At 41.8% G+C, this 23,920-nt stretch overlaps 1 protein-coding gene across 1 annotated transcript; it reads right to left on the reverse strand.

Annotated features, from left to right (window-relative positions):
* Window positions 1–4,225: 4,225 nt before the first annotated feature.
* HOXA13 (homeobox A13) lies at window positions 4,226–7,323 on the reverse strand. Its single transcript, XM_042471179.1, has 2 exons — window positions 6,569–7,323; window positions 4,226–4,474 (listed from the first exon to the last, which is right to left on the reverse strand). The coding sequence occupies exons 1-2, from the start codon at window positions 7,290–7,292 to the stop codon at window positions 4,230–4,232; spliced, it is 969 nt and encodes a 322-aa protein (XP_042327113.1). The 5' UTR covers window positions 7,293–7,323; the 3' UTR covers window positions 4,226–4,229.
* Between the last annotated feature and the right edge of the window lie 16,597 nt (window positions 7,324–23,920).

Genomic DNA, 23,920 nt, shown 5'->3' on the forward strand with positions numbered 1-23,920 from the left:
CAGTTACTCCAATAGAAACTTGGAAACAACTCTGTTCCGGAATTCAATAACAGCAACTGGGTGGAATTAATCTTACACACAGGATACTCCCTACTTGAAGGATCCTCCTGCTTACCGAATATCTTGGTGTATCCTGACAATCCCTACAAGGGTTGTCAGCAATGAACTAAGAAACAAAACAAAACACATGCACTGTATTATAGGCCTGATGAAATGAGAAGAAGATTAACCAGGGATATCAATGGCATTGTTCCAGGGAGAGGGATTCTGAAGTACAATGGACAGTTATGTATACTTTGCATGGACACAGTTTTATCATGCAAGTGGTCCCCTGGAAATAGCTAATGAATTAATATTAACATCAGTGCAATATGGTGAGGAACTCATTCCTCTCCCGTTTAGGGTTTCAGGAACTGGGCCTTCTCAGTGTTACTTTAAAACCCACAACTCATCTCCAAAAGCATCCAACATTATCCAAGGTGCCCAATAATACCATTTTTTAAAAAAAAACACCCAACTCTTTCCCAAAAGTAGTATTTATTATTTGCAAGAGCCTTCAGTTTCCAATTCAGAAGCCCTAGTTTTAGTCCGGAATATCAGCATGCAAAGGAATCTTGTAGCACCTTTGAGACTGTGAAAAAGAAGTCGTAGAATAAGATTCAAGAGGTCTAACCCACAAATGCAAAAGTATATGCTACACAGTTCTTTCATACAGTTACTTCCTTTTCCAGGTCATTATATACTTTTTAAAAAAAGACTTTCGCAGGTAAATCTAATTCTGATGTATTCCTAAGTGAAACATTAATTTATTTATTTTTAAAATTGTAATATTAAACTTTTGAAAACTATAAACTCAATAAAATGTTTTTTCCACCATTGGCTGAGATCCATCACCAAATCGGTATATTAAGATCTCGATGGGAGTACATGGATTTCAGTCCTAATACTTCAGCTGCATTGCCTTGTGAATGGAGAAAATAGGCAATTTTAAGGAAAGTATTTGACTGCTGGCCATTTTTTTAGACACATTGAAATAGTTTTTTTAAAAAAATTCTTTCAACAATCAAAACTGTAAAATAGGTTTACAAAAGATCTCCCTGGATTAGTTAACTTTCCTAGGATATCATACACCATTGAGAAATATTGTTGGAGGTTTATTGCACCTAGTGCACTGTATTTACATTTTATATATAGCTGTGTGATACTGCTTTTTATTATGTTTCTAGTATTTTGAAACGGCCCTTGGGCTACTCAATAAATTGTATTGATTGATTGAGAAATATTGTCCTGAGGTTCTGTACTGAGAGCATCCATTTTCAGCCCACTTTCTTCTTGTCTAGCTCCTGCCACTTGAGACGGGTTATAACTATCCATAACTTTATAAAGAAAGAAAAGAAGAAGTAAAAAAATAAAGTTTGTGATGCCATAAACAACGAGGCCTGAATCCTGCTATTTAGTTATATGTAGAGCAAACCTACCGAATCCACAACTGAATGGTGAGTCAACTTACAGGTGAAGCCCATTGATTCAATGGTTCCACTTAACTGGGCCTAAGAGTAAGACTCAAGGCTAAGAGATTTATCATGGGACAAGTTTTCCTGGCCAAGAATCCTTGAAGTTACATTTGTGGTTTTTATGCTACATGCAAAGTCCTTGGGGGGGGGGGACCCTCTATCTATGAATGCATACACACACATTGACATGAATGATAGGTGCAGAAATCTAGACAAGCATATCTAATGACAGGCATAGATGTAAACTGGGCTTGGCACTGCTGAAAAGGTAATGCAGAAAACCATTAACTTAAGGCAGCGATGTTCAAACTCTGGTCTTCTAGGCATCTTGGACTTCATCTCCCAGAAGCCTCAGCCACCTTGGTCAATGGTCTGGGATGCTGGGAGCTGAAGTCCAAAACACCTGGAAGGCCAGAGTTTGGACATCACTGTCTTAAGGGGGTTGAAATGCTTTGCCTTTACCAGTATGATTTGCCTTTAAAAATGTATTAACAGTATTAATTGGAGTGGCAGACAAGGAGCAAAGAGCTCCCAAAGAAACTTTTTATTCCCCACTCAACCATTGCCAAGAGGTTTTTGAGAAGCCAATGCCCAGTTAGGAAAGAAGCAGCAGGATGAGTGGCAACACACACACACACAGAGTAGGCCTTGATCACCAAAGAAATACGGGTGTGAAACCAGCCAAAGACTAGAATAAATGCAGGCCACTGTGCTTCCCAGCATCCTGACTGGTTCCTCTCTGACATTCCCTTGTGAAACAGGGCTAGGAGGCCAGCCTTGGTTGATTTCTTCTTTCCATAACTGCAGTCTGCGGACAAAACTGATGTGGAAACGCGAGGTGGCGCCCTTGATCTACTAATCCAGAAAGAAGACTATTCATGAGCTGTCAGGAGTCAAGGTCACAAATTGTCATCCCCCCCTTCATCAAGGTCAAGGTTTAAGGCCTTCCTAGCCCTGCCATTTCAACGAATACCAAATTTTCTCCCTTTCTCAGCCCCTCTTAACCAGTCCCTACCAATAAACCTTAAATACCACACTCTTTGCATTTGTGGCCTAACAACTGTTTTTCATTTTTGGAAAGAGGTGCCCAGGCACTACTTTTATATCTCCTTTCCACCTTCAAAAAAACACAAAACCCATGACTCTTGAACCCTACTGAAACATTTATAGTTTAAGTAAAGCTAGTTATCATGCGTTTATTCTCTGTCCTGTGTAATTTATAGGGAAAATGTGGACCATATCAGTAATTTAAGAGAAAACCTATTAGGCCTACAAGAGAAGCGGATTCTTCAGGAGATGCTTATATAAATGGGAGGGAGGGGGTCAATAAAGGAGGGTTTAATCACATTTTTTTTATCACAGTGACTGTTTTATTAACAGTTTTAACACTAGCATCTATCTACAACACTTAAAATTTCCATTTTCAGTAAAAATATATATATAATATAAAAAAGAGGGTGCACAAATACATTTTCACAGTGTGCTGATTTATTATTATTATTATATTTACAAGATAGCATCTTCTAGTGTAAAGGGAAAAAATAGTGCGCTGGTTGAAATAACTGATTTGGGGTTTTTTTGGGGGGGGGGAGTGATGTAATGGATCCCTACACTTTCTACTGCTGTCTCATAACTGTAAAACAAAGGAGGAAAAATGACTACTGATAGATGAAAATAAAGAATATAGAAATCAAACTGGGCAGCAAAATATAGTTTCACTTTCTTTGGGATGGTTTCTCAAAGGAAGGGAGTGCGCTTTCCATCACCATAATGCATCCATGTGCTTCTCTTTAACTGAGGTGCGCATGGTTTAAAATAGGAATTTATGGGATTTACACCAATTTTGGACAATTGGATAATGTCACTAATATTGAAAAGCTGGAGCATCCCTTTGCAAATTTCTGAAACATGCATTTTTGTGTATCAAAAAACCGAACCACTAAAGAAATTAAAAGTATTTCCAAGAGAATGTCCCCACTTTTTTTGGGTATATATCCCCAATAATGTATGTTGCATTTAATTTCATCCAAGGTTAGTTCTCCACTTAATTATATCCATGCTGCTGTGTTTGTAATGCTTATTCAGTACAGTACCTTCCTCGGAAAAAAGAAAGAAAACATAGAATACATTGCTTAAACATACAGTAATTGTACATTTTTCTGCACTATGTTTACCTGAGCAACCATCCAGCATGCTTTTCAATGTAAGGAATTGGACTGTGTGCATATATATATATATATATATATATATATATATATACACATGCTTACACACACACACATACACATACATACACATACATACATATTCCTCCTTTGGAAAAAAATATTCAGATTATACTTCTAAATAACATCCTAGAAAAGTCATGGTAATACTTACACGCTTTTCAACACAAAAGTATATTTTTTCTCTCTCTTTAAAATCTGAAACTGAAATATCTCTGCTTTGGGCATTTGGACTCTATTTCAGTCATTAAAATTGTCTCTTTTGGACGGCGGGCGTGAATTGTTAAGTCTTTAAAACAATTCTACAACCCAACCTTATTCAAAAGCCATTTTCCCCCCAAAGACACAGAGTTCTTGGAAAAAGAAGTTCATCGCCTTGTCTTTTTTAATTATTATTATAATCATTATTATTATTATTATTTGAATCTGGACCAAAAAAAAAAAAAAAAATTTTTTGGCCCTCGGGGCAGCTGCGTTCCCACTTAATCCATTAACTGGTCGTCTTCAATTTGTTGATGACTTTTTTCTCTTTTACCCTCCTGTTTTGGAACCAGATTGTGACTTGCCTCTCTGAGAGATTCGTAGTGGCTGATATCCTTCTCCGCTTGTCCTTGGTAATGAATTTATTTGTAGCGTATTCCCTTTCGAGTTCTTTTAACTGGACCTTGGTATAAGGCACTCGTTTCTTTCTCCCACGTCTGTAGGAATTGGCATCGGAAGGATGTGAAACCACGTCTGGAACAGAAAAACCAAACAACAGGAAGGTGGGCATTATTGACGGCTATTTAAATAAAGTAAAATAAAATACCAGGTTTATTACTGAGATCCCCTGTATCTCCTTTCAGGTTAAAAGACTGGGCTAAACTCTTCCACCAAAAGGGTTACAATGGTTTCTACGTTACCCTGCAAAATGTGAAGTCGAAGGCTTTCATGGCCGGCATTTTGTGGGTTTTTCGGGCTATGTGGCCATCCATGTTCTAGAAGAGTTTCTTCCTGACGTTTCGCCATCTTCTGAAGATGCCAGCCACAGATGCTGGCGAAACATCAGGAATAAACTCTTCTAGAACATGGCCCCATAGACCGAAAAACCCATCCTGCAAAAAGGTGGCTTTTCCTCTCTATCGCTAGCAGTACTTCGCCTAGGAATCTTCTCACCGTTTCACATTAAAGGCTTTTCGAAAATTATACGCAGCTATAATAAAACCTACGAGGTGTGAGATCTGAGGCCGTTCAAGGGGGGGGTGTTAACTGGGAATTATTAATATCCTCCAGCAAGCTTTTTCTGGCTGATTATTTCCTAATTCATAGGAAAGGATTTAAAAAACAACAAATCTATCCTTTAAAGAAAAGCTATACCTTTATCCCGTATCCATTCCTGTGGCCAACACAGAACTAAAACAATCCGTAACTAGTTTTGGTACAGCTGGATGGGGGGGAAGGGAGAGTGAAGGAAGTGGAGAGGCTATTTGACAGAACAATTTAGAAGCGGAACAACCAAGAAAGAAACTGAAGTTGAAAAAGTACAAATGAGGTTAATAGTATGAGTGTAGTTTCCGAAAGCTCATGCTACCGATTTCTTTCTTTCAGTTATTCTCAAGGGTGTTACAACTTCTCTCTACAGTATATCTATATGTATATATACTCAGATAGAAAAGGGATCAGTATTAGTCAAGTTTTTGTTATATCACTAAGATGGCTGATGCAACATCAGGAACATCAGGGAATGCCGCATTAATGCTAGGAAGGTGGAAACTAACGTCCATAGGAAAAGTAAAATCTTATTATTCCGAAAAGGCTGCTTGGAGTATCAGTAAGAGGACTGACGCTGCTTCTACCACTAGCAGCAGTAACAGTCATTTGATTTGGTGGACGGTGTGATAAAAGAAGGTAAAGGCGCATTAATAAATTATCAACGTGTGTGAAAGGGACAGCCTCCGCGCCAGTGCTGGGAAGGGTTAGAGGCCAGGAGCGTTGTCGCGAAAGGGGCTGAGAGTGCTACTTGAGAGCAAATCCCACTGTTGTCAATGGCGCTAAAGGGCTTAAGTAGGAGGCAGGAGAGGAGTATTAAAAACAGCAGAACCCAACCTGGAGGAAAAAGGCTCATATGTACAGGGACTGGTGGCTCAGAAAACTCAGCTGCAGCAGCAGCTCCGCTTCTTAAGCTGAAGGATCACACATTTCGGGAAAGGGCTCAGCTCTGCCATTGCTCAAGGGGCTGAGAATGGAGGAGAAGAAGAAGAGGAGGAGGAGGACGAAGAGGAAGAAGCAGGAGGAAGAGGAAGAAGAGTAAGAGGGAGGAGGAGGAGGAGGAGGAGGAGGAGGAAGAAGAAGAAGAAGAAGAAGAAGAAGAAGAAGAAGAAGAAGAAGAGCTGTTCTGAGAGCCTTTACAGCTGAAGAGCGGGGTATACATACCTAAACAAAGAAAGAAGAAAAAGCAGCAGCAGCAGCTATCTTAAAATGTCCTCCCTAAGTCAAAGGCTTTCGTGGCCGGCATCCATAGTTGTTGGTTTTTTTGTGTGGGTTTTTCGGGCTATGTGGCCGTGTTCAGAGAAGATGTCAGCTACAGATGTTGGCCAGAGTTCAGGAACAAACTCTTCCAGAACACGGCCACATAGCCTGAAAACCCCACAACAAACCCCAGATGTCCTCCCTAACGTTAGGCGAAGAGAACTGGGACCATTATGGCTAAGAGGAAAGGATGGCTGGAGAAAGGGCGCCTTTCAGGGGGGGTTTGGGGGGGGGTTCTTTGGGGGGGGGGTGAAGGGGAGCGATCCTGTGGCCCAAGGCATCATCCTCTTGAGCAAAGGAAGGTCCTTGCAGGTGCATTACCGGGGAGAGTGGACTTCCAGAGGTGGGGCGGCTGGTTCTGCTCCTTGGGGCAATAGACCTGCCCGTTCCAGCCGTTGGTGATGGCCCAAGGCTGGTAGCCCTCCATGAGCATGGAGTCGTGGCGGGGCTCTCCTCGCCCTCCGAGGGTGGGCACCACGGCGGGCATATCCAGGTAGCCCGGGACGGGCTGGTAAGGTCCGGCGGCGTAGCCTTGGTAGAAGGCGAACTCCTTGGCGCGGGAGGAGAAGTCTTCCCCGGCGGCGGCGACTGCGGCCCCGGAGGTGTCCATGTACTTGTCGGCGAAGGAGGAGGCGGGCTGGGAGCAGGACTTGAGCGAGGCGTTGGGGTGGTGGTGGTTCATGCCGCAGGGGAAGTAGCCGCTGCCGAAGTAGCCGTAGGGCAGGGCGGCGGGGCCCGAGGAGCCTTGCACCGAGGCCGAGCAAGGGCTGCATTGCTTGACAGCCGGGACCGGGTCGGCCATGCCAGCCGGCCCCGAGGGAGGCTCGCTGGAGGCGGCGTAGGCTGCGGCGGTGCCCGGGTGGGCCATCAGGTTCCTGGGGCACTGGTTGCTCGCCACGAAGCTGGTGCCCGCCGCCGCTGCAGCCGCCGCCGCCGCCGCGTGGAAGCCGGCTTCCATGTTCTTGTTGATCTCCTCCAGGCTGTTGTCGTAGAGGAACATGACGGGCTCGATCCAGCGGGGATGGAGGAGCACGGAGGCTGTCATAGCCCGAGCCGCATTGAGACGAGTGGCTCGTATTTTTAAAAGCCCCAAAGACTGAAAAAAGGAGATACTAAATCTCCCAGAGTTGACCAGGGGCTGACGCGCCCCAGTGTCGCGGCAGGGAGGACCCCATTGGCTCCTTTCCCCCCACGTGACTATGCAAAGCAGCTGATAAACATCTGAAGGGGGATGGAGGGGAAGATAATTAAATCATGTCCTAATCGCAGGGGCGCAAGGGGCTGGGATGGCGGGGCACACAGGATCGGGCGCTGCCGCCCCTCTTTCCACTCAGGACCGTGGGGGTGACAAGGGGAGGCACGGATTTGGGGTGCAAGAGAAGAGCAGGTATTTCCCCCCACACTCCCCTTCCTCCTCCTCCTCTCTCTCTCTCTCTCTCTCTCTTTCTCTACAAAGTGTGGATACTCCTCCTTCCCAACCCCCCTCTCTCTCCAGTACATTGCCTACAGGAAATTCTTTCAACAGGATATCCACCAGCTTTGTGCCAGAAAAGCCTTCTGACTTTCTCAACATTTTCTTGGTGATCAACTGGTGGTTATTTGGTTTCCCCCTTTTTATTCTTTTTTCCTTTTCCAGAGGCTCTCCTGCCCCGCCTTTGCCTCCTCTCTAGAGCAGCTCCTCTTTTCTCTGGTGAAGGGAGAGTGCAAGGCGCATCCAGCTTTTGTTCCTATGAAAACCAGCGGGGACCATAACCATCTCTTTCCCAAACCCTACCCAGCCTTATCACGTTTGGTCAAAGCCCCGTATCACACCTCCTTTACTGACCCCTCCAGCTTGGATTCACTATTTCTTTTAAAGAAGAGTATTTACAATACTGTAGTCTTCTTGTGCATAAAGAAAATTAAAATAAAGGAGAGGAACCGATTAGTTCAGGTCGGCATTGGGTTCCCGAGTGGCGAAGAAGGAGTTAAGTAGACCTCAGAAATGAATCAACCTCACTACATTATTATTGTTAACAATAAAATCGGGCTGTCCACAATTTGCGCTGGAATCATCCCCGACTATGAAAATAAATGTTGCCTGGGATTATTTACTGTCTTTGAGTGACCAAAGGACTCCCTGTTGTTGTTGTTGTTGTTGTTGTTGTTGTTGTTGTTGTTGTTGTTGTTATTAAAGCCCTTTTTCAATGAACTCAGTGTAAGCCTATGTACTGGGAGTAATAATGCAATGCCACACGTGTCTGTTCAGAAGCAAGCCTCGCTGAGTTCAATGGCAGTTGCTTCTAAGTAACGGAGTAGTAATGTAAAAGCCGTTATTTCTCTACTAATAAATGCTATTTTCTTAGATATAGATATTGGGTTAGCATGCTAGAGGATGGAGGTTATACAAGGGTTTAGAGATATGGTTTAATTCTTCAAAATGGGTGCAAGGCAATGTAATTATGAAAGGAAGAAAACCAGGGGTTTATCGGTTCTCTGGCTCCAAGGAAAGGAGGAAACTGGCCCCTCTGCCCCTGAACTACGTGTTTCTTTGATGCCCTTTTGACAGGTATTGATGATCTATTGTGCTGGCCCTGGCCCTGGCGTTGCGATGATGTTGTTTTCACCGCAGTGCTACAAGAGTGGAATTCCAAATCGTGCATTGTTCGGAGACTCTCCTTTTCCCTTGTATGTCGAGGAAGGAACAGATCTGTCAGTTCGCCTGTCCACCAGTTGGGCAGGTCCTGGCTCTTGGCGGAGAATGGTATGCGACACCGGGCAATCTTGTCACTGGGACCATATTTCAGTGAATTCTCTTAAGGGCGGCCAATAAAGGGCTCCCTTCCTCTCCTGCCCCAGCCTCCGCTTGGATGGGCTTTTCCGCATTCCTTCTCATGGCCAAAGGCAAATATTTATTCCTGGCATATTTTCATTTCATCCCCCCTCCCTTCTCTCCAGTCTTTTCAGCCTTCCAGGAGGAGGGGGAAGAAGTGGCCTTCGAAATCTTTCCATTATTTGGTGGCTGGGAAGGAGAGATGATGGTTGTGGGGTGGGATGGGACGCCGTTCTCCCCCTCCCTTTCTATTGTGGGGTGGGGAGGAGGTCTCATCCTTAAAAACTCATCTCTGAGGAACCAAAACCCAGCAGATCCCCCCAAACATACTCCCGTCGGGTTGTTCACCCATTCCCCCTACACACACTTTGGAGGTGGGCAGTGCTGTTTTACATACGGGTTAGACACGACTAGAGGCCAAGGTCAAGTTGAAAGCTCCAGTCTAGCCAATGCCAGGAGTGTCATTCAAAGTCCGAGGAGCCTGTCTGGTTTGCTAAAGAGGAGCAGTAGTGAGAAAGGGAATGGTTCCTTCCTCTTCTTCTTCTCTCCCCCTCTCCCTCCCTCCTCACCCTCCCCGTCTCCTTCTCTTTCTAGCCTTTTCCTCCATCTCGGGCTCCCCTTTTTCCGAGCAAGGTTTTCCATGCTCTCAACTTCTGGAGAAGATGGGAGTGCCAATGTCCAAATAGTGTCCAAATAACGTGCCACTGTGGGTGTGTGAGGGCATCATCCGATATAATGTTTGTGCTTAGTTGCTTGGCTTTGTTCCAATACGGAGGTTGGAGAGGGATAAAGGATGGGGTGGGGAGATGTGTGTTGGTGTGTGTGTGGAATTGAGATTGGGAGAGAGAGAGAGAGAGAGAGAGAGAGAGAGGAGGACATCTTCCAAGGATTGCTCATTGTTCCCCACCTCCCCAGACAGGCCAAGTTTTTAGGTGGACATTGATCAAAACAGAAGCCTTCAACCTCAGCCCCTTCCTGATTTGCTACGCGGATCAAGAATTAGCATGACTCATGGGTTCTCCATTTCTCTCGAGTTCGAAACAATTTCAGGAGATATCTGTGTGTAGTAATAGTAGTAGTAGTAGTAAGGTACCACGCGGTTGCTGCTACTCTAAGTCAATATGCAGTCCTGTTTCAGCAGTTATTGGGACAACAAAATATCAGGGATGGTATGCTCTAACTCCTTGCAGAAAACCAGGAGATAAACAGTCAGAGCAAAGGCACAAGCCAGATCGCAGTCCAGTAGCGTTGCATGAGCTAAACTGCCAACCTAGGAACTAAGCACAACTTTCAGAAGCTACATGCCTTCTACACGAGTATACAGTATATGATAGCTGTTTTTCCCCCCTTTCTGGCATTTTGAGAAATCTGTCCCGGACAAACAAAAATACAAACTGCTGAGCAACAAAATGCAGGCCTTTCAGCATGGCGATTGGTAAGGATAGGCAGAATAAGATATTCCTGGACTAATATATATTTGTTTTAATGTGGTCTATTCTACTGAAATGTGTGTGAAAATACAGTAAAAATTAGGTTGCCTTTGTGTAGTGCAGTGCAGAGAAGAGGGCAAAAGTTCTCACAGATCTGCCACCACTTCCCTTTGCGGATTTATATTTTGAAGATGGAGAGAATATACTCATACACTCACATATATAGACCCACATCCAAATAGGTATAGTATAGGTACACACCCAGAGTACCTACAGTTTGGTTTTCTTTGAGTTTTTATAATGTTTAATATTTATTTCACAAGAAAGTGTTCACACTCAACTTTTCTTAGAAGCTTAATATTAGTATATTTTTTCCACTTTTAAAATATTGTACAATCAGAGCTTGTCTACAGGTCAAGACATCTTCCCTTCCAATCCAGGCCTAAAATATTATTTTCAGTATGGTAACGATGACTCTCTTCCCGAACCACAGCATAAATCCGGATTAACCATATCCAGCATCCTTTGTGAGAACTGATACCTTTGTTTTGGCTAATTCTGCTCTGAGGTGCCCCCCCCCAAAAAAAACTTGAAGGTGGAACTGATAGTTGAAGAAAGACTAAGCCAACTAATTTCAGTTTGGTATCGCAACGCCTAGTGGGAATAAACAGACCAGTTTATAAAACAAAAACAAAACCCTTTGCATATCATTTTTAAAAAGGGATCGCAGGACTATCATCCAGGAGAGGCCAAACTCCTTAAAAGTAATAAAGCAGTAAGGACAAGTTAGACTTCCGCAAGTCTATTAAGGAATGAAGGACCATTTGAAAATGGGAAGGATTGCAGAATGAGGCCACGAACTCTCAGTTGTCCTTACATTGTGTGAATGCGACTTTTCCTTAACAAAAAGCAAAAGCTTTGCCCCTGTAGTCCCGCCCCCTTCACTCACCCAGAGCTATGGACACTTCGAATACATTTTCCACATTATATGACCCAAACAAGGCTAACTCCAGGCCTTGCATGTGCAACATGCAAACGGCCAAGAGGAAGTCACTCCGAAGTGTTGCAGTTAACTGCCATCAAGTCGAATGAGAGACCTCCAAGTCATTGGCTGCTCAGGTCTTGCAGAATCAGCCTCCAAAATTACATGGGCCTTATCTTCCAGGTAAGTGCTTTGAAAAATAGAGTTTTGGGTACCCAATCCAGGGATACCTAGGGACACCTAAACCCTTCTGAAGCCAAGAAGATTGAAAGCACATCCCTATGGACGTCCATGCTGTTTTATACCCATTGACTTCAATGGGACTTGGCATTTTAAAAAGGCCCGGCAGTCTTTAGGGCAGATAGTTTTCCGTGGGAGAAGGCCAACAAAGATGCAGTTTAGCTCCATTGAAACAAACTCAGCTTTCCCATTCATTCCAGCACGAGATGGATCTCACCCTATTCTTAAAAACATTAAGTCCTAATGTGAAGTAGAAGGCTTTTATGGCCGGCATCCATCGTTTTTTGTGGGTTTTTCGGGCTATGTGGCCATGTTCCAGATGAGTTTATTCCTGACCATCTGTGGCTGGCATCTTCAAAGCCCTAACTTTGTTCTAAACAGTAACATAATGCAGCTTTTAAATTAATCTGGTCCTGGTCTCATAATTTCCTCAAAAATATTATTACTATTGGAAAACACACACACACACACACATTCCTATATCATATAATCACTAGTGTAGTGTGCTTGTGCAACATACTACACATTTGTATAAGGACATTGGTGTATACATGTAACTTATTACCTATGTGTGTAACACACTCTATGTATATGTGTGTGTATGTGTACCTAATATAATAAGTATACCTTTTTAATAAATAAATAAATAAATAAGCCTTGATTTAAAAACTGGGATTCCTAGTAACTCAGCCACTCCAAGTGGGGAAAAAACCCATTTCGGGCCAGGATGGTGATAGGAGGAACCCTTTAATCAGATTTGATTTTCATGAGCGAATGCAATTTACCTGCCATCACATTATTGGGGAGGAAGGTTGCCGAGGCCTGGCTCCTTCTATCCTTTTCTCCACGTCCACATTCCTGAGCCTGTTTTAAGGACACATTGGACTGAAGGATATTCATGTGTTTCTAATGTAACCAAACAGCTTTACGAGCAACATTTGCTGGACATCCTAACTCCTTCCCCTCCCACTGAGTACTGGGTTTTGTTGTCGTCGAGATAATTGGAAAATAGGAAGGATTTTCAAAAGCAAACGTTAAAGGCGAAGGAGGGAGAGTTAAACTTCAGGAAGACTTCTGTAGAGATTAAACGACCCAAAAGTGCATTCCTTTTTAATACAAGAGCAGATACTGCAATACAAACACAGACACACACACACACACTAAAAAAAAAAAGCTAGTGTAAAAAAACTCAATGATTACAATCCGGCCATTTTCTGAATCCTCTGCTCAAAACACAAGTGAGGTTTAAAACATCCAGGAAACATAAAAACGATTCAAAGACAGGCTGGAGATGACTCAGTGCCTATTGTGTAAGGAAGGGTACAGTATACATTTACAGTATATGCTTCTGTCCGACCTTTTTATCACTTTTTCACAATTTCTTATGGATCCTCTCAGTAATCTGAGAGTTTAGGAATTCGTGGGGACGGTGTGTGTGTGTGTGTGTGTGTGTGTGTGGACCCACAAAGACGTCTGGTGGGAGTAACAAGTTAGTTCTCTCCGACGTAGTTACTCTTTTCTCTCCCCTTCCAAAAATGCGTAAGCGGTGTGTTAAGAGTAGATTTTATACAGGCGCACAGTGCGAATACCCTGATCATAAACACAAAGATACTTTAGCTGTTCCTCGGATTAAGGCTGTCTCTTTATGGAGCTCCTCGTTTCTTGTATTATTATTTTTTTAATCAAGGAAAGTGAGATGTTTTGGCCAACATCTTAAAAAAAGGGGTGGAGAGAGAATAAGAAGAAAATCGTGATTAAAAAAAATGTTGTTTGGATTTATTTTTTTAAACCACCAGATATATTATGGAAGATATACTTTAATAAACTCTGGTCAGGAAAGTGTATAATACAGTAATAATATCACTTGGATGGAAGCACTGATTTAGAGAAGCAAAATTACCTCAATAAGAGACACTGATCCCTGGCTGTTGGTAATTCCTCCTTCCCACATCTTTGCCAGGAGGTTATATTAATTGCTACCACATGATTATGACCTCCATTGTTACAGACATATTAAATCAAGCCTGCCTCCGAAGAAGCTCTTTGTGAATAGGTCTTCTTCAGCTATATAATATTTGTGCACAGAAAAAATATTAAAACAAATGTGACGGGAAGGCAGGGTTTGTGGCAAAATATGAGAATAACTTCCCGAACTCTTAAAAAAGTTAAGATAACATCATTTCCACTGCAATTCTTTGTAGTTACAAGAAGTCCTATCAGACTTGCTCAGCAACAGAGGGCAGAATTCGGTTGAAATCTAGATCCTCCTAACTGGGAGTAAGGCTCACAGAACCTAATGAGACTTATTCTCAGTAGATATGTATGGGATGTAAATCATTGGCTAGGAAAGTTTCTTAATTTTTAAAAGCTGATAATAGCAAGTCTGGCACCAGTTTTTTCCCCTTCGAGTTGTTGATTCTGATAATGATTTTAAGTGAGGGGAAAGAGAATTCATAGAAAGGATAACGCAGGCATTCTTTGCCTCCAGAGTAAGCCTCTCATAATTCTGGAGCCAATAAGATTCAAGGCTTCCGTTTATTACTATGATTTAAATCGAAAATGCAGAGGTCCAGTTATGATGCCTATTTTCCTATAGGACTGTAGTAACTTTGGTGGGGGAGGAATGTGTTCTTACTTTCATTTCCTCCCTTACAACTGATCCCCCCCCTCCCCTGTGTAGTCAATATTCCCGAAGAGGAAGACCATATAAGAAGAGGGCTCCCACAACTTTCCCCCAAGGCAGCCTCCCAGCACTGAAGCAGGTGAAAGATGGATGCGGGTCTCTGGAGGAAGGAGGAGAACTCCTCTCTCGAGCAAGGAAAGAATCCCCACTAAAGCTACTGCTTTTACTATAAGTTTATGGAAAGCGTGTACAACCGCCACGGCTCCTCTGCCTAAAAGCCAGCAGAAGACATATAAATTATTATTGAGTAATAATCCCATCCCATAACCTGGGCTCAAACAATTTGCTCTGAGACCATCCTCTGGAGATGTTGAGAGTAGGAGGTTGTGTAGAAATCCTCTCTCCTGCTCCCTCCACCCCCGAAATTCAAGCTGGTGTTTAGTTTATAGTTCTCTCTAAGCACACAAGGAGCAATGCATCGTGGCGGTTGCTATGATAGGACTGAATCGTCCAGAATTATTTGTACAATTCATGCGTCTAGAATAAATCCACATTTTGCACCGATTCCACAGCTCCCTTTCCCCTGGAGTTTAGTACTTTTCTCAAGGGCCAACGGGGTTTTCTTCTTCTTCTTTTCACAAGAATTATCTTTAGTCATTTAACTTACTTCCTCCACTGGATTTTTACGTTTTTTGTGGAAAACGATATCAAACAAAACTTGTCTACCTACTACAGTTTTCACTAATGCAGAATATAATATATTGGTGCAACTGTGGGGCCTTTCAAGGCTTCATGATTTCCCAGACTGATCTTTCTATGGATGAAGGAGAAGAGGAGGAGGAGGAGGAGGAGGAGAAGGCGAAGAAGAAGAAGAAGGTCAATTGCTTTTTTTCGGAGTAGCACTTTATTTTTAAAAGGGGGCAATCCCCACTCGCCCATTTTAAGCAAGGCACACACTCTCAACCCTCAGAAAATCCTGTGATAGGTTCGTCTTAGGGTCACCATAAGTACAAAGAAAGAAAGAAATACTTGAGGGCACACAGTAACAACTCACTACACCTCTGGCATGATGATGATGATGATGATTTGATGAAAACCAGAAGTGGACTTTTACTTACTTCTGTTTCTTTCCTTCTGGTGGTGGTGGGGCATTTGGGGCAGAGCAAAAGTCCAGGAACAGAAACTGGGTCCAGGGACTCGCCACAGTTTCCAACTTATATAAGCTACCTTATATGGTATTGCTAGGCCCAAAGCAATGAACACATATTGCAACAGCCTTCCTTACCACCTTCACACTCTCCAAGTGTCTTGTACTACACCTCCACATCATCCCCAAAAGACAGCCCCTATAGAGATAATGGCAGTTATAACACACCCCTGGAGGGTGTTAAAGTATGGGAGGTGCTCCTCTAGAATCATAGAGTTGGAAGAGACCACAAAGGCCATCCAGTCCAACCCCCTGCCATGCAGGAACTCTCAATCAAAGCATGGCCATCAAGCCTCTGCTTAAAGACCTGCCATAGACTATGTTAGGAATGTAATGGAGTGATAATGGTGTAATATGCTAAAAGACAAGTAGACTTGGACCCGAGAGAGATGTGTACTATTCAGCTCTGAAAAAGGTTCAGTAGACTGCCAAATAAATCCCCCTGCTTCCCCCTGTCCCCATGGTATCAAAACCCAACCTGAAGTTTCATTTCCAGTTCTGTGAATACCAAGGGAAATGCATCAGATGCTTGCTATAGTAGAGCTGAGTCTCCATAACTACATTACAGTTCATATGCCTGAAATAGCAGGTCTCTATGAATTATAGTATGCCCACCATAGGAATGGTGTGATGGATAAGATCACTGATGTAAAACCTTTGCAAGCTTTTTTATTTAAATAGAAATTACTAGGCGGCAACATTCAAACACGTTCAGCCAATTCTTCCTTCTGTTCTTCTCATTCTGGTCTCACTCTGAAACTGAGTCCCGTTGTGTCCAGATGGAGGAAGGAGGGATATCTGATACATCTGTACCTTTATGTTAACACATACCCAAACTCCCAAACACTTTTAGGTTCCAGTCTTACAATGCTTGAGAACCAGCTGTGAGGTAGTAGTTTGAGCTGTGGCTCTGGAGAGACCAGGGTTTAATTCCCACCTCAACCAAGAAACCCACTGGGAAACCTTGGGAAAGTCAAGGGAGGGCAATGGTTAAACTCCTCTGAAATAATCTTGCCAAGAAAATCCCATGATAGGTTCTTGAAGGCACACAACAATTTATAACACTTTCATGGAAGTAAGTATCAATGGGATTTCTGAATAGACATGTATCACCTCGCACTCTGGATGGGAAATACTTTCTACTGATTTCAATGGAACTCACGTCAAAGCAAGTTCAGGTCTGGAGCCGTATCTACCTTTCATCTGAAATAATAGCTGAGGATGGGAAGAGGCTAAAAAGCACCCTTTGGGTGTTTAACCTGGATATCTATCTATCTATCTATCTATCTATCTATCTATCTATCTATTGTCAAGGCCTGTCGAAATGTAGAAACTCAGACAGAGTTGAGCAGGGTTTCAACTGCTGTTAACTGCCATCAAGTCACCTTCGACTTATGGCAACCCCAAGAATAAGAGAGGTTCAAGTCAATGCTTAGATCTTGCAGATTCAGGGCCATGGCTTCTTTGATCTGGAAGGTGGTCCTCCTCTTTTCCTACTGCCTTTTACTTTACCCTACATTATTGTCTTTTCTAGTGAGTCATGTCCTCTCAGGATATAGCCAAAGTAGGATAGTCTCAGTTTAGTCATCTGGGTTTCTAGGGGAGAGTTCAGGCTTGATTTGATCTAGGACCTATTCTATTTGCAGTATTTGTCTTTGTTAACCGTCCAAGGTATCCGAAGAACTCTTCCCAGCATCACATTGCAAATTAGTTGATATTCGCCATCACAAAACCATAGAAAAATAATATTTAATAATATAATAACAAAATGAATGAAGGTAATATTTTCAGTCAATGTGGATAATGTAGCAACCAACATATTTACTTTGATGGGCGTTGGTACACTGTTCCACATAAATTACGGCTTCTCATCAAATACAACCAACTCCATATTATTCAGTTAATTATAAATCTTTGGATGGTGACATCTCCATTGCTAATCTATGCAATCTTAAATCAGAGGTATTCAAAAGCCATGCTATCAAAATAAACAGAATTGCTCCTGACTAATTGCATTGTGTTAAGCAGGTCCTCATCTTTCCCCCCTAAAAAATTCCTCCGAAATAATTCAAATGGACTACAAATAAACTCAGCGGGATTAAATTCCAGTTAAATAGTTTTAAGATTGGGAAGAAAAACTGTGTCAGGCGCATTACAATTCTGATTGTGGATCCATAATTGTAGGTAGACCTTACCCCTATGAAAATAAAGCACAATCTGATATACTGTATGATAAGTAAGTCACGTTAAACTCAGCAGGACTTACTCCCCGAGTAGACTTGTCTACAATTGCTCTGTCAACGTGTTGCTCTTTTCAAGCTCCCAATAATCCCTACAAAGAGTTACTGGTTTCATAAACAGGGATTTTAAAAATCTGTGACCTTCTGATGTAAGAGTCTCCTGGAGGCGACCATATTTCTATAAAAAATAATGAGACCAGGGAGTGTTCAGAAGTGTTGTTACTTCATCTGCACGTTCAGTTCTTGCAATGACCGAGGGCGAGTAACAACAGTTCGCAGGAAATATTGTGGAATCTCCTTTAAACATGACAAAATAAAAATGATACAAAGGAAGAAACCAAATGCTCCTCCCTTGGAATGCTCTAAACAACTATAAACCCACGTTGACCAAGACTGCTGGGGATGTTCATTCTCATGTGACTCACGAACAGTGTGGTTTTAGGCTGAGATAATTATTTCTTTACTTTGAAAGAGAAGATAATCTGGAACAAGAGGATCAGTTTTAAAAGTTTGTTATGGAACAGTTTGGAGCTCTGCAAAGGCACAACATATACTTGTCAAAATGCAAGTAGAGTTTGTATTTTAAAAGATCACTCTTGGCTTCGTCTTGAAACACTAATTGAAGACCTGAGCATAGCTGAGCTACTTAAACCCCATTGACTTCTTTGCCATTGAGGCAGTTTAACCACTGGAAGGACTTGCAGCCTTGAAGAAGAAACCAACCTAGATTTCGAGTTAAACACAGTCACTTGGCCTGTATGTTTGCCTATGTCTACATACTTGTGTGTGTAATGTGTATACTTGTGTGTGGATACGTATAATTTGAGGTTAGCTATTTATATTTACGTGAAATATTTTATTTCAATTAATATATTTACATACCTACTGTGTATCCTTTATGTATCTATTGTGTGGGTGTTTGTGTACGTACGTCTCTCTGTGTGTGTCTACAATTCCAAGTTAGATGTCTGTGTGTATGAGAATAAGGTATTGTTTTGATGAATATTTGTATTCATACACAAACACATATATAATAATGCACACACATGCACACATATCCATCTACCTTGTGTATGCTGAACATTTTGCAGACTGTTTTGATTCCCAAGCTGAGAAAAAGGATGGATGATGATGATGATGATGAAAATAATATGTGTGTATGTATACATGTGTTCATGTGTGTGTTGAGTATGAAGTGAGATATTTATTGTATATGTATGTTGCCTGTGTATTTTATGTATGACAAAGAGACTCCTTTTAAAAATGAAAATGGGCTATAACCTATAATTCTATACGTTCTGCATGCATATGTATTTTATATGTGTGTGTATGGTGTGTGTATGTATATACACACACAAATACACACACACACATACACACACACACAACCTATCATTCTATTTGTGTGTATATGTATGTGTGTGTGTGAGAGAGAGAGAGAGAGCAGGCACTTATTTTTATGGAAAGGGATCCCTTCCAACAGACACAAGTGTTTCCAGTTGTGCCTGATGAAGACTTATCACTATATTCGAGGTTGAATTGCTAAGAAATCCCATTTTAATAAGGGAGCTCTTTCTGTGGTTAGAGGATGCTGGGAAGCCCAGCTCTGAATGCCTTGGCCAATTTAGCGTAGCTTTCGCAAACAACACTCTTTCCAGTTCTTACCCAATACTTGGAAAAGAAGGAGGATATGTTGTGCCTTTTGTGCCACCTTGACACACGAAGCCCTGTGGTCACAACAACCCCAGAGCCTTCCACATTGGACCAGTCATGTCACTTCCCTGCTGAAATAGTTTCACTCTCTAACTGTTGGTTTCTGGACATGAAGTGGTGGTTATGACCTACAGGGTCCAGGCTATCGACCTTATCTGGATGTGTCCCTGGCTCACTTTTAAGATCTTGAAGGGAGGGCTTTCTCTTGGCCCTACCACCATCAGAGGCAAATATATTAAGGACACAGGAAAAGCCTTTTCAGTGGGTGCTCCTGGATAGTGGAGTTCCCTCCCAGAGAAAGAGAGGTAGCCCCTTTCTGCTTTCTTTCAGCAGGCAGCAAAGACCTGGTTTATCCAAGCCTTTGGCTGTAAAAGACTGTACTCGAAGGGTTTTAAAATTACGGTGTGCTGTATTTTTATCATTATTATGTTCTGATTGTCCATTAACTGTTTTAAATTAATTTTTCTAGCATTATAGTGTAATTATTTTAACTCTTGTATTAGATATTGTCTTAGCTGCATTTTGTTTTAACATATATTATTAGCTGCTTTGGGTCCCATATTGAGAGAAAGACACGATTTAAATAGGACATATAAACATATATACTTCTATTGCAAGTCACCTTGAGTTTGATATTTTTCAATAGGTGAATGATAAGAGTCCGCATAACTAACTAAATAAATACAATGCCAGTTGTAAACTACATACAGGTGCTACTGTTGTTATTTATTCATTTACATCCCAACTTTCTCCCAGTAATGTGACTCAAGGCAGCATACCACAGATTTTAAAAACAATACAGATTAAAAACAGTAATGAAAGTATTAACATGCAAGTAATTTAAAATACAATGAAACAATTTGTGAAGTTCTTCTTCTGAAAGAAAGCAACCTATTGCCAGGAAGACGAATTTTTTCTCACTTTGTGAAAGGGAAAGGCAAAACGAAACTCTGGGAGGAGAAAGTTGCCTGAAACTTTGTGATGCAAGTGGCCAAACAAAGGCAGAAAACTCTACTACTAGCATTTTCTAGCATAACGATGAGCAAAATGGCTGACATCTGGGTATTCCTGTCTCCAGAGCTGAGCCAGGTTGGTTGGAGCTACAGAGGAGTTCAACCCCTGATCTGTTCTGCTGCTGGAGCTGTTGTTTCATTATCCAAGGTTTTCAGCTTAATGATTTGAGTTTATAACACATCCTATTAACGACAACATGGCGAGGGGTGTTGTGTCGAAAAGTCCCCACTGCTTGGAGCTCCAGGCTTGTATAGTCTTAATGAAGGACTTCTGGATTTGAGCAAGTCCACCAGAGATGGTGGCGTCGGATGAAAGGCTGCAGTTGCAGCAGGCACCTATTATTTAGATAGCAGGGGGAAGAGCATTTAAACAACAGGGCTCTTGTTCCCTACCTTGCCAACAGCTTTATTCAACGTAACAGTCTAAGGGAATTGACTGCATGCCAACATCTCACGCAGCTCTCCCCCAACCTATTTTTTAAAAATAACCACTCATAGTTAATGAATAAATAATTTTTAAACCCCCAAACTGATTGCCTGGGGTTAAAATGCAGCCAGTAATTTCATAATTCAGAACTGAGATGCATGAGCATTTTTGTTGTGTGTGTGTGTGTGTATGTGTGTTTGTGTGCATGTGGGTGTGTTTTTAAAAATACAGCCTCTATGTATCCAGCTTAAAAGCCTTCTGTACTACAGATTTCACTGTGGTTGTACCAGTGGTTGAATATCTGCCTTTTATTTCTTACTCCTTGGAGCCTGTTAGTAATTACTTGCTTTCATATGTTTTTCAAAGTTGAATTTTTTTCAGCCCCCCCCCCCCTCAAATGGGGACTACATGGCCTATGCTGGGTCACCTATCACCCAGTCATGATGTAAATTGATGACACTGAAAACTATGACACATTGGTCACACAGTTTCAGATATTAAGAGGGATTGTGAGTTAGAATTAAGCAGAGTCACCCACTATTGGTTTGTTAGGCTGCTTGTACTTCGCAAGTAATGTCGCCAATTAATTTCATGCAGTTAATATAACAGATATCATGAAGAACAGGACTGCTGAGCCTGGGCAGGACCTGTGTGGTTTCTTAGATAATGCATTCAGAAAATGTGGGAGGCTTAGGCCTCTGATATAAGGTTACTCATAAGGGAAAGAAATGGGGGAAGGGGACAACAGAAAGGTAACTGGCAAGTCCTCAAGGAAGGAGAAGAAAGAAACAAGAAATAAACATTGCTAAAATCATGTGGATATCTATTTGAGTGAAGTTGACGTCAAGCATATCTTTGTGAATTAATTAAATGCAAAGAAGATGGGAGGGAAGCAGATGTCTAGGGTGTTTTTCTTAAACTCCAAATGTGGGAGGATAGGTATCCTGATGTCCTGCCAGGTTTTTAATATTTTAAAAAATTATTCCTTAAATTTGATGGGAGTCTTCCCTGTAAAAATGCACAAACTCTGGGAGTAATAACAGTGGTATCTTTAGCATCAGATGGGAAAAGAAAAAATTGGGTATACACCAGTTAGTGGATGAGGGGAACACATGAAAGATGGGGGGGGGGGGAGAGGAAAGAACTTTATTCCAGAGAGAAGCATTGGGAAGTCCCTGTTCAGCCCCATGGCTATTAAGATGTGGGGTGCCATAGGCTTCCATCTTATCCCCCATGCTGTTCAATATCTCCAGGAAGCTACTGAGTAAAGTCATAAGGGGGGTTGAAGTGGAGTGCTGTCAATATGCTGATGGTACTCATCTCTATTTGTCCTTGTCAACTGAGTCAGCTGGGGCAGTGCAGGTACTGGACCAGGATCTGTATGGGATGAATGAGAGCCAATACACTGAATCTGAATCTGGATATGCTAGAGGTTCTGTAGATTGGTGGTTCTTGGGTCTGTGGATTTGGGTAAACAGCCTGTCCTGGACGAAATTTCACTCCCACAGATGTGTAGTCTGAGAGTACCCTTAGATCTTTGCCTGTCACTGGAGGCTCAAATACAGATCAGAAAGGTTGGCACCATCTTTGAAAGGTGCACCAGCTATGGATCTTCCTCAACAAAGACAATCTAGCCACAGTACTCCATGTGCTGTTAACTATCTGATTAGATTAGGGTGTGTGTGTGTGTGTGTGAGAGAGAGAGAGAGAGAGAGCGACCACTGCTCCTTTGGGGAGAGAATTGCTGTGGAGTTCACCTGTGCCCCTTTAAAATGCTGAAGAGATAGAGTGAGTAGGGAAAGGCTGAGTGGGAGGAGAAATGAGAGCCCCAGATTTAAACAAAAATTGAAAATTTTAATTTTTAATTATTTTAAAAAATTATTTAAAAAAATCAAATTTTACCAAATTTTGATTTTAACCACATGAAACGATGTATATGTAAACACATTTAGGTTGTGCATAGGATATTGTAATGTAAAGGTATAATATTCATTTTGCTAGTTATTTATGTCACAACTATTACCACTAAATACAGTGATATATGGGAATTAGGATTTATGAGTTACATTCATACAAAAACATTACAAAACTAAGCATTCTGTAAGATGTGTTATGGGAGGGGGGCCAATGGGGTGGTGGGGGACACCATGAGTTACTGTACCAGGTGATGCCACTGAGTGCTGGTGATAACATTTAAAGCCCTAAATGTCTGGGAACCCCACTACTTGAACATCTTTCCACACATGGGTCTATCCAAGGACTGAGGTTTGCTGAAGACAACCTCATTCATTTCCCATCAGTGAGGTCAATACACTCTGCTGGGATGTGGCAGGGAGCCTTCTCAGCTATGGCACCCCAACTGTGTTTGACCCCCTCTTGAAGGTCTGATTGGTGCCACCACTCATTTTATTTAGATGCCAAGGGAAAACTTGGCTATTCATCAAGGCCTTTGAGCCTCATTAATTCATCCCAAATACTGCTGTACAGTGTTTTTTTAAATCACATCTTTATATCTGTTTGTAACTCTTTCATTGTTTAATATTTTCCTAGCTTATTTAATTTATTCTTATTGTCTTAAACTGATTCATTTGCTTTAATATCATTGTTAAACTGCCCTGATATCTTTTCATATAGGGCAGATATAAATATTTTAATAAATAAAATATAAATGAATACACCATAAGGAAAACAATTGGGCCCCAGAAAACAGAGCCAATTGTTTTCCAAACATATGGAAACAAATATACACCATTGCTATGATAGCCAGCTATCTGTGGCTTCTGTGGTTAAATGTTTATAATACTTTGCAGTGTAGTGGAATGAACCTGATTGCTCAAACTAAACTGAAGCAAAATCCATTGATTTCAGTGGAACACATTTCTATTTGCTGTGTTTGAGATTTCCACATTAGAGTGTCTATCATTATTTATTATTAACCTTTAACCAGACTTCTTTTTCTACTCTACAATAAGATGCACACTAACTC

Source organism: Sceloporus undulatus, chromosome 6, assembly GCF_019175285.1.
Source record: "Sceloporus undulatus isolate JIND9_A2432 ecotype Alabama chromosome 6, SceUnd_v1.1, whole genome shotgun sequence".
NCBI classification, from domain to species: domain Eukaryota; kingdom Metazoa; phylum Chordata; class Lepidosauria; order Squamata; family Phrynosomatidae; genus Sceloporus; species Sceloporus undulatus.